The sequence below is a fragment of the Nesoenas mayeri genome (assembly GCF_963082525.1).
Source record: "Nesoenas mayeri genome assembly, chromosome: 4".
NCBI lineage: Eukaryota > Metazoa > Chordata > Aves > Columbiformes > Columbidae > Nesoenas > Nesoenas mayeri.
In genome coordinates this window covers 44,868,695-44,886,622 of record NC_137540.1, presented here as the reverse complement: position 1 = coordinate 44,886,622, position 17,928 = coordinate 44,868,695, and the positions used below count along the sequence as shown (strand labels likewise).

Sequence of the window (17,928 nt, the reverse complement as noted above, 5' to 3'; positions counted from 1 at the left end):
ACCTTCTGAAGTTGAAATTGTTTTTATGTGTGAATGGGGTCCATTTCAGTTCTGTTACTGTTCTTTCTTGGATTAATTATAAATTTGCAGCCTTTGGAACTTCACCCTCCCACTTCTAGCCTTGGCTTTTCATAAAAGGCATTCAGTGATTTACAAATCCTAGCATGTAAAAACTCTTTAAAAAAAGAAAAGGCACTCAGATGCTGTATTTGTGAAATATAATTAGAAAAACACAGGCACATAATTAGGAGAAATTGGTTTGCAATGTCTAGCTCTGGTTTGACCAAAACAAAAATTGATTCCTTCATTTTAGGCAGTTTATTGAAAGTTCTAAAGCAATTGTAGTTAAATGGCAGTATTTATTATTGTTAATAATATTTGGACTTAATGGACATTGTATTCTCATGACAGTCTGCTCAGAGTGGCATGATGATGATCAATTAAATGTTTAAATACCTGAGTGTAGCTATTGATCTACACATTTATTTAACTGTATTTCAAAGTGTAATTTGAAAGTTGCACAAGGGAAGTTAAGATAATTTGCTTCAGAAAAGGAGCTTGGCCATATTTAAAGATTGGGCATTTAAACTTTTAGCACTCATCTCAGTAGGAGTTCGAATGCGAGTTCTTTAGACACTCAGCATTGAGTTGAGAGTCCTTTGGAGGAACCGTAGTTTTTTTCAGCCTTACCTATAGTCATATACAAGTATAGTACTTTGTACTCTGATCCAGGAGACATAAATTTGACTGTATGTCCAAGTTGGGATTTTCATTTATTTTGATACAAAGTATGGTTTTCACTAATTAGCCTGACAGCATAAAATAAACTTACCACCTAATAAATTTCACCTAGTAATTCTTAGTTTCCTGCTCTTTTGAATCTTTAAATTCTAGTTAAAAAAGGTGAATCTTGGTAAGAATCCACCTGCTAACTTTCCATAAATGAGGCCAATCAGCTTTGTCCAGAACTACTCAGTTTTAAATATCTGTAAGCAGCAGTATATCACATTACCAGGAAAAAAGGGGGTTAAAGTTAAGTGTATGTATATGTGTATGTAGTTCCACCTTCATTAAGCATCTGAAGACAGAACGTTATCATACATGAAAATAATGCAACAATGCTGTGTTTTATGAAATACTTCTCCCAATTTCTTGAACAAGGTGGCAACTATGACAGTCGATTTGATGTGGACAAGGGCACTGGAACTATCATTGTCGCTAGACCTCTTGATGCAGAACAGAAATCAAATTACAACTTGACGGTAGAGGCAACAGATGGAACCAGATCTATCAGCACTCAGGTAATGAACTTTCTAATGAAGCACTTATAGAAGAAGGGATTTGTAGCTGGGGGAGTGTGGAGGGTGTTGCATTTTCTTTTTACTATTTTTTTTTCATCCTGGACAATGAATACGGTTTGTATAAATTAGGGATTCTCTCTATAATAGAAGTGGATTCTGGTATTCATAGACCCATGTTGTTTGGTGGTCTAGGTAGAATGTTGTGTGTTAGTGTGCTGTAGTCTGAATCAGCAGCTTTTAAGTCATATCATGTTCTTGCATTAGCTGAGTAAATAAAACCAGAAACTAAGCCTTTCCATGCGTGATTTACTCACAAGGAAAGGATAAATACTTATTTTCTGAATTATTCTTCTTTATCCAGTTCCCCTAAAATTACCAAATAATATGATTACTTCGCTTCAAATTTTAAAGATGATCATTGCAGGTTCCTCCTACCCCAGGATCTGTGGATGACAAATTGTACCATGTCCAATTACAGTTTGATGACACTGAGCTGCTCCTTCTGTTTGTTGTGCATATAGAAACAAGATTTAGATGATGACATCTCTCTAGATCTTCCTGAGTACTTTCCTTCAGCTTCAGTAGAGGTAGAGGTTGCCAAACACTCTCCAGAAAGCAGCAATCTCAGACAAAACACTTTTTTTCAAATTACCTCACTACTAAGGCTACATGGTGGTTGCAATTCTTTGCAATTGGACTGGTAAGTTCACATTAACGCACAAGTCTTTTTGTGACACTACTGGAAATAAAGTAGGTTATGATATATATCCCTCCTGTTTTTAACCCATCTAGTTTCTTTCCACCCAGCACAGAATCTGGATATATTTGGAAGTAAGGTTTAGCTGAGGCTGGCATGAATGGAGCCATGAGCATAGTGGAACTCCACTTTTATTCCAGATAGAAAGGAAATGATTTATTTACAGATTTAAAACTGTTCTGTTCGGTTGAGGCAGTGATGTGTCTGTGTTACTTGCTTCCATCATTAACCTACTCCTCAGGAGCACAAAGAGGAATAAGTAGTTTGCTCATGTCTTCTCTGTGCCTGGAAATCTGTTACAAATGCAATTTCTTGTTTTTCAGCTTCCATGTAGTATGTATGTTTTCCTGTTTTCTTTTCTAATGTCTTATATGTTGTCCTCTTTCAGCCAGATGTAAAGATGTTTCTTGTTGATGTTTAGGATTTAAAACAATCTTTATTGAGCTGACTGCATGTCTGTAGGCTTGATGGGTCAAATAGGCTAAATTCAACACAAGAAGATTGCAAGGTTAGCAGTTTCATTTGAGAGCTGCCTTTTCCTTTAATGGTGACAATAGCGAGTGATACTTTAGATCATGAATCTCCAAACGCAACAACATGTCACCCAGTCAGAACTTGCTGCTATCACAGCCATGGTGCCATTGCTGCTGGTGCTGATAATCACCATAAAAGGTTTGGAGAATCCTGCTGTAAATTTATTGCTTAGTTGTAGTAGAAATATAGAGCAGATTCATTTCTACCATTTACAAAATGCTGGATAGAAGGCATGACTTTGAAAAAAAATTTGAAGAAACCCAAATCAGACTAAAAGAGAATTCCCTCTGCCAAGAAAGTCAGAAAGACAGCAAGAGGCTTTCCACACACACTTCCCCCTCTCCCAAGAATGCATTCAAAAATGCCACCACGCAGAGTATGTTAGGGTGGCCTGGGGACTAGTAAAGGCTGTTTGTGGTCTCAGTGACTGCAGATATTCTACCCAGTGCTGCTGCTTGTATAGCTGAATTTTTGTGGGCATCCTGAGCTGTCACATTTGAACCATAATCTGTTTTGTCTTCTGGAACAACCAAAAATTGGAAGGTCACAAAAATACTTTAGCCCTTACCCCTTCTCTTCCTTTGAGTTACACTATTCATTTAGCTCTTCTCAGAAGTGCACAGTGTAGCTTTTGTTCAATTTCTTTAAATGAATTTGTTATTTTAGCATTTTGTAAAGCTGGGTGAACATTATAAACATTTACCACAGCATTCTTCTGTAGAAGAATTGAAGTAGAGTCTCAAATTTATCGTCTCTTATTTCTGTGATTGCTTTTTGTATGATTTTCTTTTATGTCTTTCCTCTCTGAGCTGGAGTTGGCAGGAGCAGAAGTTGTGGTTTCTGTTACAACAGAGCACAAAGGCTTCATTTGCATTGCCTTCCCTTTTCCCCTGCTTGTAGCATAAGCACAAGTTATGCTGTTGCTGTTCGAGTCTCACATTACTGAGGTGTATAAATTGGGGCATGTGGGTTAGTTCAAACTCTGCAACTGTTGGTGCATGAACAGACTCCTGATTTTAACTGATTCTCTTATTTCCCTGTAACTCCTGGCCCACCCAAATAGACTGATCTGTTAAGATTGCCCTCAGGATTATCATTCAGGAGATGCATTTCAGATGAGGCTTAACTTCAGGGAAATTAAAGTTGTTTATGTGAAATCAAAGTTGAAGGTGTGATTCATAGCTGCCAGTGTGTAAATTCCCTTAGTTACTGCTGAAATAATGCTGATTAAAGTTTGAGTGATGTTGTGTTGGATTCTTTGAAGAGGTGATAAACAGGTAAAATGGAGTGATAGGCAAAAAAAATTTCAAATACTGAGTGCATACATTAGGAACAACAGTATGCCATACATAGCTTTTAGCTTACAAAGTAATTGCTGTAAATATTGGAAGTACAGTAAACAATTTAACATACCTTGATTAATAGCAGAGTAAGTAATTTTATATTTAATTTGAAAAAGGAAATGACATTTTCAGCTCATTGGGGAGGGTGACAAGAAAGGAAAATTTTGTGTAAAAGCAGTGTATTAAATCTGACTTGAAACTAGAAGGCATTTGCTGGCCTCAGGCCATTAACATCTGTAGAGCATTTGACTTTCAGGACTTCAGTTAAATAGCTTTTTTTGAAAAATACAGCAGCAGTAGGCGTGGAGGCTAGAATTAGAATTAGAATTTTGCATGCATCTAAATGCCAAATGCATGATGCAAAACAAGGACAAACAAATTCGAGACCTACAGTAGTCGTGTTTGACAGATGATGTTAGAGTTAACTAGTGTCACACAAGTAAGGAATATAAATAAAAAAAAATAAAATCAACGTACTAATGTTTTTGGTTTATAATGTTTTTGCCTTACATAGTAAAAGTAATTCACAGGCTATAAGTAGTAATATGTGAACTATCAAGTTGCTTTTTGGTGGGAAAAGAAAAAAAATCCTGTTTTTTCTAGCTATAGCTGCAGTTATTGCTATGTCTATCCATTTTTTTCACTGAAAGTAATACTTAACATGGTTTAAAGCCAATTGCAGCATAAAATTGCATTTATGGAGGATAGAATATTCTTCATTGATTAAATGTGCATTTTTCTTGGGATCACCACACTGCTCCACAGAGAAATTTTGGAACTGGAATGCAGCTATATTATCTCTGTATAACATGACATTTTGTTTATGAAAATTCTTATAAACCTGTCAATGTAACTATAATGTAATTATGAATTAAGAGAGGAGGAGATTTTAAACTCCACATAGAACCAGCAAATGCAAAATTAGATGAAAACAATCCAAAGGAACATCATGTTTAAGTATAACACACTGAGTATGTTGGCACATATCTCCTCTATAGGTTACCAGGTTTCACCTGCCAAATAATTAATAGTTTTCAAGTCATTTTCCTAAATAATCCTGGGCCGCTGTATAACCAGGTTGCATCACGCTCAGTGAGATCTGTGGGTAGAGAGCGATTGTGCAACACAGCCTTTGCATAGCCTTGCAAAATCAGTCTATTTCCTTTAGTTCCAGAGCATTTTGTTTCAGAGATCATATTATGGTCTGTTAATATCAAACTTAACTATGCCTCTAAAATATGCAACTTCTTTCTTAAGCCATGATATTAGAGTATTTAATTTGAATTTAATCTTATAATTTCATTGAGAATTTTTGTAGCTGTTTTTATTTTATTATACATGTTACTTTAGAATAACACAAACTTCGCGTGTTGTTCTCAGGTGCACAAGCCCATATTTTTCTGAGTTGGTCTTTAAAATTGTATTCACAGTTATTGTTTTAGATGCCTTTCATTTAATTTGAAGACCTTAACAGCTTACATGAAAAAGTGTTCCTTTTAAATTTAAGATGAGATAGCACATCCAGAATCTGTCACGTAGCATTGGTAAGAATCCCTGTATTGAAAGTAGGATTTCTTTAGTACGATTACTTAATAGTTTAGATTAGAAGGAGCCTCCAAGTTCATCTAGTTAAAACTCTTGCTCAAAGCAAACTGTACAGTTGAATCAAGTAATGATGACAGGGATGCTGTCTCTTCCTGGACATCCTTTTATGTCAGTGTTTAATAACCCTCCTTGGAAATAATTTTCTCATACATCTAATTGTAGTTCCCTTGTTGAAGCTTGTGAGTGTCACCCCTTGTCCTTTCACTGTGCAGCTCTGCAAAGAGCCTGGCTCTCCCTCCTCAGCCCTTCCGAATACAGGGCGTGAAGGACTTTTAGATCCCCAGTGATTTTTAATGACCCTTCATTGGGTCTGCTTCAGTTTGTCAAGATCTCTCTTGCACTGCAGGGCCCAAAACTGGAGTGGATTTACAGTCTCACCAGTGAGTGTCAAACATAAGGGAATATTCCTTTAATATTTCCTATTAAAGCAGCCCAGCATGCAGCTAGCCAAGTTATAGAAGGGCTGTCCATCGAGTCATATTACACCTGTCTGCAAGAATCTGTGGAGGAACCTAAGGTAACAACATCAGTGAGTGAAAAATGAATCTTGAAGTGTGTACATAAAACACATTTCACTTCAGTCAAAGACACATTTTGCACTTTAGGTACATTTAAAATGATTGCAGTTGTTTTTACCAGCATGGAGAAAAACTGCATGTCTGAGCAAATAATTTGAAAAAGAATAGAACACCTGAGCAAGCCACTCATAGTGACTGAGTGATTATGTTTAGTCCTTTGCAGTATTTTTGTTAGTAATTCATATTTAATAGTGCTGTACATTTTGAAGAGCTATCTCCTTATCTGTTCAGCCCAACAGTACCTTTGTAGAGGATGTCTCCTTATGTGTTTAGTGGGGAGGTCATCTAAACTGCTTCACTAGGCAATAATAGAGGAAGTTGATGCCAAGTCCTTCTGTTGGTGAGATCAACAGATCACTACTTAGTTCAGCTGTGTGGTTTGTCTTGCAGGCACCAATGTTGCTTCCAGTCCCTCCATTCCTGGCGTTTAAATAAGTACTTTGCACAGTTTTTTGTGGTGCTCCATTCTAGAAATGCTGTTTTCCTGTATTCATTCTGTGTAGCACCAGCGGCACAGGTGGCCATGTCTTCCACCCCGAAGATTCATCCAACACAGTTGCCCTGGAGCTGCATTCTCTTTCATCTCCAATTTTGACCTAAGTTTCTATATTTCCTCATTTGACAGAGAAGTAGACATGAACTTAAATAGAAGTTTTGATTTGAATTGATCAAATTTGACACTTTATCTTTTCACTTAATGTTTTTCTCAGTCTAAACTTAATAATCTGTTCATGTGGGAATTGAATAAAAAGCTTGATGTGCTCATTTTGAAAGCATAGTATTTATTATTTTAATTGCATATGGTCTTTTAACTTTTTAATTATACATAAAATACTTGTAGAGTTTAAATAGTATTGAGGGTTGGGGTTTTCTGCATTTTCTTTTTAATTTGTTGGCCACCTTCACTTGGTTTCATTTTTCATTTTCCTGAGCACCAGAGTTCAGTGAGCAGGTTTTTTTACTGAAATGCTATGTAAGTGACTGTATTGAACCCTCTTGTATTTCTTCTTCCAAGATGCATTAAAATGTATTTCGTTTATACAGAATTGAAAAAGAAAACAACTACTGTGTTTGTGTTGCTTTATTAGATCCTTTCTAATCAAGACAATTAAAAAAATCACATATTTAAGGTCATTCTTTTAATTCTTGCTCTTCATTTTTGAGTTGAATTTGTTAGTGAATATATTTGAAAACTTGACCTAATATGTATCCTGGGTCACCAACCATAAATATTTCTCCCCACAGAAAATCAATATTTACTCCAAGTCTATTTCCTTTCTTTAGTCAGTTTCTAATCCATGACAAAAACAAACTCCCTTAGTTTTTGTAGTGACATCTCACAAGGAATTTTATCAACGTGCCAAATGATTAGTTTATTCTCTTTTTCTTCTGTTTTCTGAGAAACCTAGCAAACTGTGGGAGGCAGCATTTACCTGTGCAGTAGTAGTTTATATTTATCCTAACAGACTGCTTCAAACACTAAAACTCTGTGTTTGTGAATACTTCCCTAAATGTACTATATATTGGATTACAGCTCACTGACCTGCAGCACCTAGGACTGCATCTGCTAAAAAAGTTAGAGGCTTGTGTGTGTGGCTGTGGACACCTGTGTATGCCCACATACACACACATGCCACCCCCCTGCCCAGATCAGCTGGAGATGGAGCTCAGTGTTATTGACAATGCGTGTTACATTAGGAATATTGCCATCTGATTTATTATTTTTTTTATTTCTTTCCCTGTGCAGTTCAGCAGGACCTGGGGCTAGCTCCCATCTTGTGTTGGTGATTAGTTTCCATTTAGCAGCTTATTGTAGCACCACTGCTTTGTTAGGGTCTCTTTTTTCTTCGGTTTTGTGCAGGATCATGCTCCTTATTGTTCTTGGTGAATAAGACTGAGGCAATATTGTAATCTGGGACAGGCTTTCCTCCTCCTTAATCGCTCTTTATATTTCCTGGTGATCTTGCTTACCCACATGTTGTTTCACAGTTTGAAATAAACTTAAAACCCTTTTTATTCCTTATTTGACTTTTTATTCTGTATCTGGCTTCTGACTCCCAAGATTCCACATTTGTCGTCTTCAACTCTGTTCCTATATTCCCTTTTATATGCTTGCCTTTTTTTATTGTCAGAGTGAAATTCCCAGTGAAAACAGCCTTTTTGGTGGCAGTTATTTCAGCTGCCAGAGTGGGCAATATGCCTAGTTTTTGGAAGGAACTACCAAGGTTATAATGCAAAGTTATCCCAAGAGTTCCACACCCAGGTCTTTGTGCTCCCAGATTCTCACTGTCATTAATTGGTCTGCCTCGTGGTGCGTTCATGGCTGGTGCAGGACTTCGTTACCATTAGGAAGAATTCATTGTATTGGAGCTTAGGTAGTAGACACAACTTGTAATAATATACTTGAATCTGAAATAAATATTTTTACGAATTGATGTGATTCCTGTTGATACACTTAACACCTGTTTTTCCTTGTTACATATTTTAAGATAAGATGTTAGATTTGCAAGCTTGAAGTTGAGGAAGTTTTCTTTTGCTGTAGTGAGGTGCACAGCATTTTCTTGTTATTTACTATCATCATGGTTCATCTCATCTAGTTTCTACTGCATGCAGTTCAGTACCTTGTCTAAATTATACCTCTAGACTCCACCAGGATTAATGGAAAGCAATAAGTATCTTCAAATAGCAATTTAATCCACCTATAGAATTGTAGAATTTTTTCAGTTGGAAAAGACCTTTAAGATCATCAAGTCAAACTGTTAACCATAGCACTGTCAAGTGCACCTCTAAACCATGTCCCTAAGCACCACATCTACGTGTCTTTTAACTGCCTTCAGGGATGGTGACTCAACCACTTCCCTGCGCAGCCTGTTCCAATGCCTGACAACTCTTTCTGTGAAGAAATTTTTCCTAATATAAAATCTGAACCTCCCCTGGTGCAACTTGAGGCCATTTCTTCTTATCTTATTGCTTACTACTTGGGAAAAAAGAGATCAACACCCTCCTCACTACAACCTCCTTTCAGGTAGTTGTAGACGGTGATAAGGTCTCCCGTCAACCTCCTTTTCTCCAGGCTAAACAGCCCCAGTTCCCTCAACTGTTCCTCATCAGACTTGTGTTTCAGACCCTTCCACCAGCTGCCTGCTGGCCCCACTATTCCTGGTACAAGCCAGGATGCTGTTGGCCTTTTTGGCCACCTGGGCACACTGCTAGCTCATGTTCAGGTGGCTGCTGACCAACACTCTTTCTGCCAGGTAGCTTTCCAGCCACTCTTCCCTGAGCCTGTAGCGTTGCATGGGGTTGTTGTGACCCAAGTGCAGGGCCTGGCACTTGGCCTTGTTGAACCTCATATAATTGGCCTGAGCCCATCAATCCAGCTGGTCCAGATCCCTCTGCAGAGCCTTCCTACCTTCCAGCAGATCAACACTCCTGCCTAACTTATGAAATCATAAGTACTTATTTTAAACACATGTTGATGGCACTTAACTAATTTATATGAAGCAGCTAACCTTTGGGTGGCTCTGCGTGCAGCATATAAAGAACCTGAATTTAGCCATGTGTTCTTGGAGCTTTGCTGTCTTTGCTGCCAAGTCTTCTGCATTACTGTTACTCATCTGATGTTATCACTGGTGAAAGAGCAGGGTGGTGGCTGAGTGTCTTGCCCTTTTTGTACAAGAGTTCGATGCTGTGAAACGCAAGTGGGTGTGCAGGAATCTTGTGTGGTTTCAGTGAACATTATGGTTCACACAAAGAGAGCATTGCCTGCATTACACTGCTATGGAAAAATGCAGTTTGAAACATCAACGTTAATATAACTCTTAACTTCAGAGAAATTGTGTTGGTGACCAGTTACCTCTGCTGAGAGTGTGCTACATTGCTGAAAAACAGCAAACACTACCTGTGGTTCTTCAAAATAACATACTTTAGTGGGAATTCCACCACTTTTCTTTCTTAGGCTTGTAAATGTAAGGAACTGAAAGAGGATCATTTCCATGTGAAGACAGGGCGGAGTGCAGTGCGTCCACTGCCTTGATAAACAACACTTAAAATTCCAAACTACATGACTAAGAAGGATTTTTACCCACCCTGGGATCTATATTGAGAATTTTTCCTTTATTTTAAATCCCAAAATTATTTTTTCATCTTGTTTTAGACAAAAATAATTCCCTTTAAGATATCTTACGTAAGGCATTTTTGATTATATGTGTTTCTGGTTTGACTTTGAGGAAGGTGAGACATTTGGGTTTAGTGAGATTCTTCTTCACTACACTTCTTAGATCTCTACCTTACCTTGAAAAAAAAAAATCACAGTGGAATTATTTCAGTATTATGGTCTGATTTTTAGTGAAATATCCTCTTCATCTTTGTTTCCCATATATCATCAATGCTTACCCCTTCCCATTGTATCATTTCAGGTGTACATCAAAGTTATAGACACAAATAATCACAGGCCTCAGTTTTCTGCTTCAAAGTATGAAGTTGTTATTCCTGAAGACACCATGCCAGAGACAGAAATTCTGCAAGTCAGTGCCACGGACAGAGATGAGAAGAATAAACTGATTTATACTATACAGGGCAGCACTGATCCCATCAGTCTTAAAAAATTTCGTCTGGACCCTGGAACTGGCTCTCTTTATACTTCAGAAAAACTGGATCATGAGACTATGAACCAGCATATTCTCACAGTAATGGTAAATAAACCACAAAATGTTTTCTGTAGACAATAACAAACAGATTTTTTTTAAACTGTCTTTTAATCTGTCTCATTAATTCAAACATTTGTTTATATATTTGTATGCAGTCTTTGTCTCTGTGACTCGTGCAAATTGAACCTTAAATTATTACTGGTATTTGATAGAACTACTGAAATAAAAGTGCTAATTGCCAGTAATGTATGTACTGTTTCAGGTTCGAGATCAAGATGTTCCTGTAAAGCGCAACTATGCTAGAATCATCATTAGTGTTAGTGACACAAATGATCATGCTCCATGGTTCACGAGCTCTTCCTATGAAGGACGGGTGTATGAGTCAGCAGCTGTTGGATCTGCAGTACTCCAGGTTACAGCATTAGATAAGGACAAAGGAAAAAACGCAGAAATTGTCTATTCTATTGAATCAGGTAAACTGACTTTATTCCACCTTCAGTTTATTTTGAAACAGTGCTTGTTGATAATTTGTTTCGACTGTAGACATGTAAAAAAACAGATATAAAGAAGAGGGCAGTACAGGTCCGTGTGTCATATTCTGTAGCATGTATTTAAGATACAGCCTCAGAACAATTAAAACTACAATGACAAATATTCATCTCTCTCAGCCAATTATATTATCCTTTAGATAGAGTTGGACCATTTTAGTAGTAGTAGAAGAAAAAGCAACATTTAAACCCTTAAGAGAGATGTGTTCTGTAGAAATTACAGAAGCATTACATTCAGATCTAAACAAAGCATTGTTTTTTGATAATGTGGTTTTCTGTGGCATAAGCAATGCAAGAATTTGATGACAAGAGTAAGAGCCTGAGATAAGCGCTTTCATGTTTAGCATAATGTGAAAGAATAGATCTTAAAAATAACGTACCTATCTCCATATGCTTAACTACTAAATAGTCACAGGTTTTAAACTTTCTGATAGGTTTAGAGGTTGCTTTGCATGGTTCACTGTGGCTGATTTTAAATAGTGGGACTGCTATTCTAGCTCAGTAAAACATCTAAGAAATTCTTAATAGCTGGTCAATTTGTCTTTAAAGCTCCTTTCAGATTGTAGGACAGAGAAGGGCATTAGGTACTGCTGCTTATTTTCAATGTCTGAATTTGCCTGTAAGAATGCAATTCAAATGATGGCAATTTTGAATAATATGAAAACAGGGTGACATTGACTGAGTTCACTTACTAGATGGATGTGAGTTCTGATTCAGTCCTTTAAATCTAGATACAAGCCTGCTATTACCAAGGTCCGGAACTATTTAGGCACTATAACTAGAAAAAAAAAAAAAAAAAAAAAGAAAAAGGATACTTTAACATTACATTTGTGCAATATTACTTTCAAGATAGAAGGTAATTTAAAATAAAAATCCTAGTAACCAGCATGAGAAACTATCTATTGAAGAGAGCAGTAGGTAAAAAGTTAGTCAGTTACTGTTGCATGCAAGATGATATGCGCAAATGCATTTTTTTATTTGACATAAATTGCTTTGTAAATCCTAGGATTTGTATACTGTAAGTATTTTCCTTTTCTTCCTCTAAAGTGTTACTTTGATGTGAAAACATACTTTAACACTGTATTAAAATGAAGCTGTGACTATTATACTCTGAAGAGAATGTATTTAAGTGTCTCATAAGTTGCTTAAAATATGTTTGTTTTCTGTTATTTGTAGAAATATTATCGTTTTACTAATGTCTGTGAAACTTCTCTTTGCCTTTCCTATGTCAGTAGTGCTTGTTTTATGAATGCCAAAACATGGCAAAAAAAAAAAAGTGTGTACATGCTGTCTAGAATGAAGTCGCACCCTGTTCTTTTCTTTTATTTTCTCCTAGTCTTTTGTAGAAGTAAATGTAAGATTTTCTTAGGTTTGTTTTACAGGACTGTGATGTACTGGGAGGTTAAAGCATTTTAACTGATGTCGTAAGCATATGGAAGGGACATTCCTTAAATGTTTGTAATGGCTGCTTAGATTTGTAATGGGATATTCTAAGAATGCCACTGTGTTCAGAGCCTCCACTAAAAAAAAAAAAAAAAAAAAGCACAGAAAAAACCACTAAAAAACAGAAGAGCTCAAAGAACCCCACCATCTTGCTTACTCAGAAGTTCGTAATGAATTTTTCCATGCTGAGAACATAGTAATGCAATTTTTTTAAGGAAGTAAAGTGTTAAATCTTATATTTAGCATATAAGCTGAATATTGTGTGTAGTGAAGTTCAGGTATATATATTTGAAAATATAGAGAAAGCAAGTGTTTATGAAATGGTAGCCTGTAATCCTCAGCAGGTAGTATTTTTTTTTCTAATACTTTCACAGGGAATAATTTGTCTATGTATTAAAATGAAGTTAGGAGAGATATAACTATTCATCCAATTCAGAAAGATTAATTTTCGTGGAGTTATTTAAAGTATACACGCATAAGCAACTAAGGTTCACAAGTGTGAATTCATTAAAACACTTTCTTTTTAAAAGTAGTCTAGTTATTTTGGATCATAAAATGTAACTTGTATTTCACTAATGTTAACTTAAGAATATAATTTTCTTTCAGCTTTAGTAGATATTTAATTTGGCTAAAACATGAACTTGATGGCAAAGATTATTTGGAGAAAATACGTCATTTATGATGTTGAAACTTGCAAAATACTTGTTATCTTTCTGAGGTTTTAAAATGGAAAATTAAACACATTTTTTGCATTTATTTTCAAGGCTTCTGTGGCTTTGCTAATTATGTTTTATGCAATGTTTCTACAAGTAAACTTAGAATTAGTGCTAACTTTTACAGAAAACTTTTCAAAGAGGCTAACAAATATTTGTTAAACAAAGCTAAGAAACTTTAATATTCTCTTCGTTCTCATTATATTATCTCTTTAAATGTATAGCTAAATAAGCAGTCATCCTTTAATAAGCAGTCATCCTTTAATTTCTGTATACATTTTTCTTAATTACTTTTATTTTTCTTCACAGGGAATATTGGAAATTCCTTCTTTATAGATCCTGTATTGGGTATGATTAAAATTGCAAAGGAATTAGATCGTAGTAAACAGGAAGAATACAACCTGATGGTAAAAGCTACAGACAAAGGAGACCCCCCAATGAGTGAAGTGACCTCTGTGCATATATTTGTTACGGTTTCTGATAATGCTTCACCAAAATTCACGGCCAAAGAATATTCTACGGAAATCAGTGAAAGTGCCAGCATTGGCAGTTTTGTTGGAATGGTTACAGCATACAGTCAATCTTCTGTAGTTTATGAAATAAAAGATGGTAATATAGGTGATGCCTTTGCTATCAACCCAAACTCAGGTGTCATTGTTTCTCAGAAGATACTTGATTTTGAAACTTTGCCTGTTTACACTCTAATTGTTCAAGGAACGAACATGGCTGGCTTGTCAACTAATGCAACGGTTGTGGTGCATCTTCGGGATGAGAATGACAATACACCAATTTTTATGCAGGCTGAATACACCGGACTCATCAGCGAATCAGCTTCAATTAACAGTGTGGTTCTGACTGACAAGAATATCCCATTAGTAATTCGAGCTACAGATGCTGATAAAGAATCTAATGCTTTGCTTGTTTATCAAATTGTTGAACCATCTGTCCGCAAATATTTTGCCATTGATTCTAGCACTGGTGCCATTCGGACAGTAACGAGTCTGGACTATGAGGAGACAAATATTTTCCGCTTTTCAGTGCAAGTACATGATATGGGGATACCACGTTTATATGCAGAATATGCAGCTAATGTAACTATTTATGTAATTGACATCAATGATTGCCCTCCTGTGTTTTCAAGAGAGTTGTATGAGACATCCATTTTGGTTCCAACCTATAAAGGCGTGAAAGTCATCAGCGTAAATGCCACTGATGCTGATTCAGGCATTTTTTCACAATTAATTTATTCAATTATCGAAGGCAACATTGGAGAAAAATTTTCAATAAACCCTAAGACTGGAGATATAATAGTACAAAATACAACTCAGTTAAGAAGCAGATACGAATTAACAGTGAGAGCATCTGATGGAAGATTTGCAAGCACTGCATCTGTAAAAATTAATGTGAAAGAAAGCAAAGCAAGCCAGCTGAAGTTCACACAGAGTTCTTACTCTGCAACAGTGCAGGAGAATTCTACAGAGGCAAAAACAATAGCTGTTGTTACTGCTGTAGGGAATCAAATAAATGAGCCTTTGTTTTACAATATTATAAATCCAGACAGCAGATTTAAAATAAGCCCAACTTCAGGAGTTCTTTCAACAACAGGAATACCATTTGATCGTGAACAGCAAGAATCTTTTGATGTGGTCATAGAAGTGACAGAGGAATATAAACCATCAGTTGTTGCACACATTGTAGTTAAAGTCACAGTGGAAGATGTAAATGATAATGCCCCATTTTTTGTCAATCTTCCATATTATGCTGTCGTTAAAGTAGACTCTGAAGTAGGCCATGTTATTCGACGTGTCACTGCAGTAGATAAAGATACAGGCAGAAATGGAGAGGTGCATTACTATCTCAAAGAACATCAAGAACATTTCCAAATTGATCCCACTGGTGAAATCTCACTGAAGAAGAAGTTTGAACCAGACACAGTAAATAAGGAGTATCTGGTCACAGTAGTGGCAAAAGATGGAGGAGACCCTGCTTTTTCTGCTGAAGTTGTAGTCCCAATTACAGTTATGAGTAAAGCTATGCCAGTTTTCGAAAAGCCTTTCTACAGTGCAGAGATACCAGAAAACATTCAGCTCCATAGTCCTGTGGTTCATGTACAAGCAAACAGCCCAGAAGGACTTAAGGTGTTTTACAGCATCACAGATGGAGATCCTTTCAGTCAGTTCACCATCAACTTCAACACTGGCGTTATAAATGTTGTTGCGCCTCTTGACTTTGAGTCTCATCCAGCCTACAAACTGAGTATTCGAGCAACTGACTCCCTAACTGGGGCACATGCTGATGTGTTTGTAGACATAATAGTGGAAGACATCAATGATAATCCTCCTGTGTTTACAGAGCAGTCTTACACTGCAACCCTTTCTGAGGCATCTGTCATTGGAACATCAGTTGTACAAGTGAGCGCTACAGATGCTGATTCTGGAACAAACAGGGGAATTTCCTATCACTTGGTGGAGGATAATAGTGAAAGTCATGACTACTTCCACATAGACAGCAGCACTGGACTCATTCTTACTGCAAGAACTTTGGACTACGAACAGATTAAACAACACAAGTTACTTGTAAGGGCCATAGATGGTGGCATGCTGCCCTTGAGCAGTGATACTGTTGTAACTGTTGATGTAACTGATCTCAATGATAACCCCCCTCTTTTTAACCAATTGCTTTATGAAGCTAAAATTAGTGAACTTGCTCCCCGAGGGCATTTTGTGACATGTGTGCAAGCCTCAGATGCAGATAGTTCAGATGTTGACAAGCTGGAGTACTCCATTCTGACAGGCAACGACCAAAAGAATTTTGTAATTAATAGTAAAACTGGTATTATCACCATCTCAAACCTACGCAGACAGGCGCTTAAGTCACATTATAATCTTAATGTGTCTGTTTCTGATGGGGTTTTCAGAAGCTCAGCCCAAGTCCATATAACTGTAACTAGTGCCAATATGCATAGTCCTGTTTTCAGCCAGAATGAGTATGAGGTTGAACTAGCTGAAAATGCTCCGTTGCGTACTTTGGTGACTCAAGTTAAAGCAACAGATGAAGATTCTGGTACATATGGCCGCGTCACTTACCACATTGTGAATGACTTTGCCAAAGACAGATTTTATACAAATGAGAGAGGGCAGATATTTACCTCTGAAAAGCTTGACCGTGAAACACAAGCAGAAAAAGTAATTGCCATTAGTTTAATGGCCAAAGACTCAGGAGGAAAAGTTGCTTTCTGTACTATTAATGTTATACTTACAGATGACAATGATAATGCTCCTCAGTTCCGAGCAACAGAGTATGAAGTAAATATTGGATCTGATGTTCCACGGGGTACTTCTGTCATTAAAGTCTGGGCATCTGATGCTGATGAGGGTACAAATGCAGACATCACATATGCTATTGAAGCAGAGTCTGAAAATGTTAAAGAGAATTTGGAGATTGATTCATTGTCTGGTATAATTACTACAAAAGAAAGCTTAATCGGTTTAGAAAATGAATTTCTGACCTTCTTTGTTAGAGCGATTGATGGTGGATCCCCCAAAAAAGAGTCAGTTGTTCCTGTCTATGCTAGAATACTCCCACCAGAAGTGCCTCTTCCAAAATTTTCAGAGCCGTTTTATTCCTACACTGTTTCTGAAGACATTCCAGTTGGGACTGTGATAGATGTTATCAAAGCAGAGCATAATCAGACTTTAGTATATAGTCTGATTAAAGGGAACACTCCTGAAAGCAATAGAGATGATTTTTTTGTGATTGACCGAGAGACTGGAGCGTTGAAACTTGAGAAGAATCTTGATCATGAAACAACTAAGTGGTACCAGTTCTCAGTTCAAGCACAGTATGCAAGTGAAGATTATAATGTTGTTTCCTCAGTAGAGGTAAGCATTCAGGTAAAAGATGCAAATGATAACCAACCAGTTTTGGAGTCCAATCCATATGAAGCATTCATCGTAGAAAACATGCCAGCTGGAACAAGAGTCATCCAGGTTAAAGGAACTGACTTAGATTCAGGACTCAATGGGCAGGTTACTTACAGCTTGGATCCTTCTCAAGAACTAGACACTATAGAGTCTTTTACCATAAACATGGAAACTGGCTGGATTACCACTCTCAAAGAACTTGATCATGAGAAACGAGACAAGTACAGAATCACAGTGATTGCATCTGATCGGGGTGAAAAAATTCAACTGTCCTCTCTGGCTGTGGTTGAAGTTACTGTTACGGATGTGAATGACAATCCTCCACGCTTTACTGCAGAGATATATAAAGGAACAGTCAGTGAGGATGACCCTCCTGGTGGAGTAATTGCCATCTTGAGTACAACTGATGCGGATACAGAAGAAGCCAATAGACAAGTTTCCTATTACATTACAGGTAAATCTTTTCTAGTAATGTCAGTATAATCATTTGAGTGGTCTGGGAATGATGTGTGATACAACTTAATCTTCCAAATTATT

The 17,928-nt window shown here is 36.9% G+C and overlaps 1 protein-coding gene across 1 annotated transcript in view; it reads left to right on the top strand.

Annotated features, from left to right (window-relative positions):
- Positions 1-17,928, top strand: part of FAT1 (FAT atypical cadherin 1) — a gene marked incomplete at both ends in the record, with an annotated part of 102,356 nt that overhangs the window by 58,683 nt on the left and 25,745 nt on the right. Inside the window, 4 exons of the mRNA XM_080343282.1 lie at positions 1,162-1,301; positions 10,534-10,809; positions 11,027-11,237; positions 13,778-17,845. Coding sequence (XP_080199408.1) covers positions 1,162-1,301; positions 10,534-10,809; positions 11,027-11,237; positions 13,778-17,845 — 4,695 coding nt within the window. The remainder of the gene's footprint in view (positions 1-1,161; positions 1,302-10,533; positions 10,810-11,026; positions 11,238-13,777; positions 17,846-17,928) is intronic.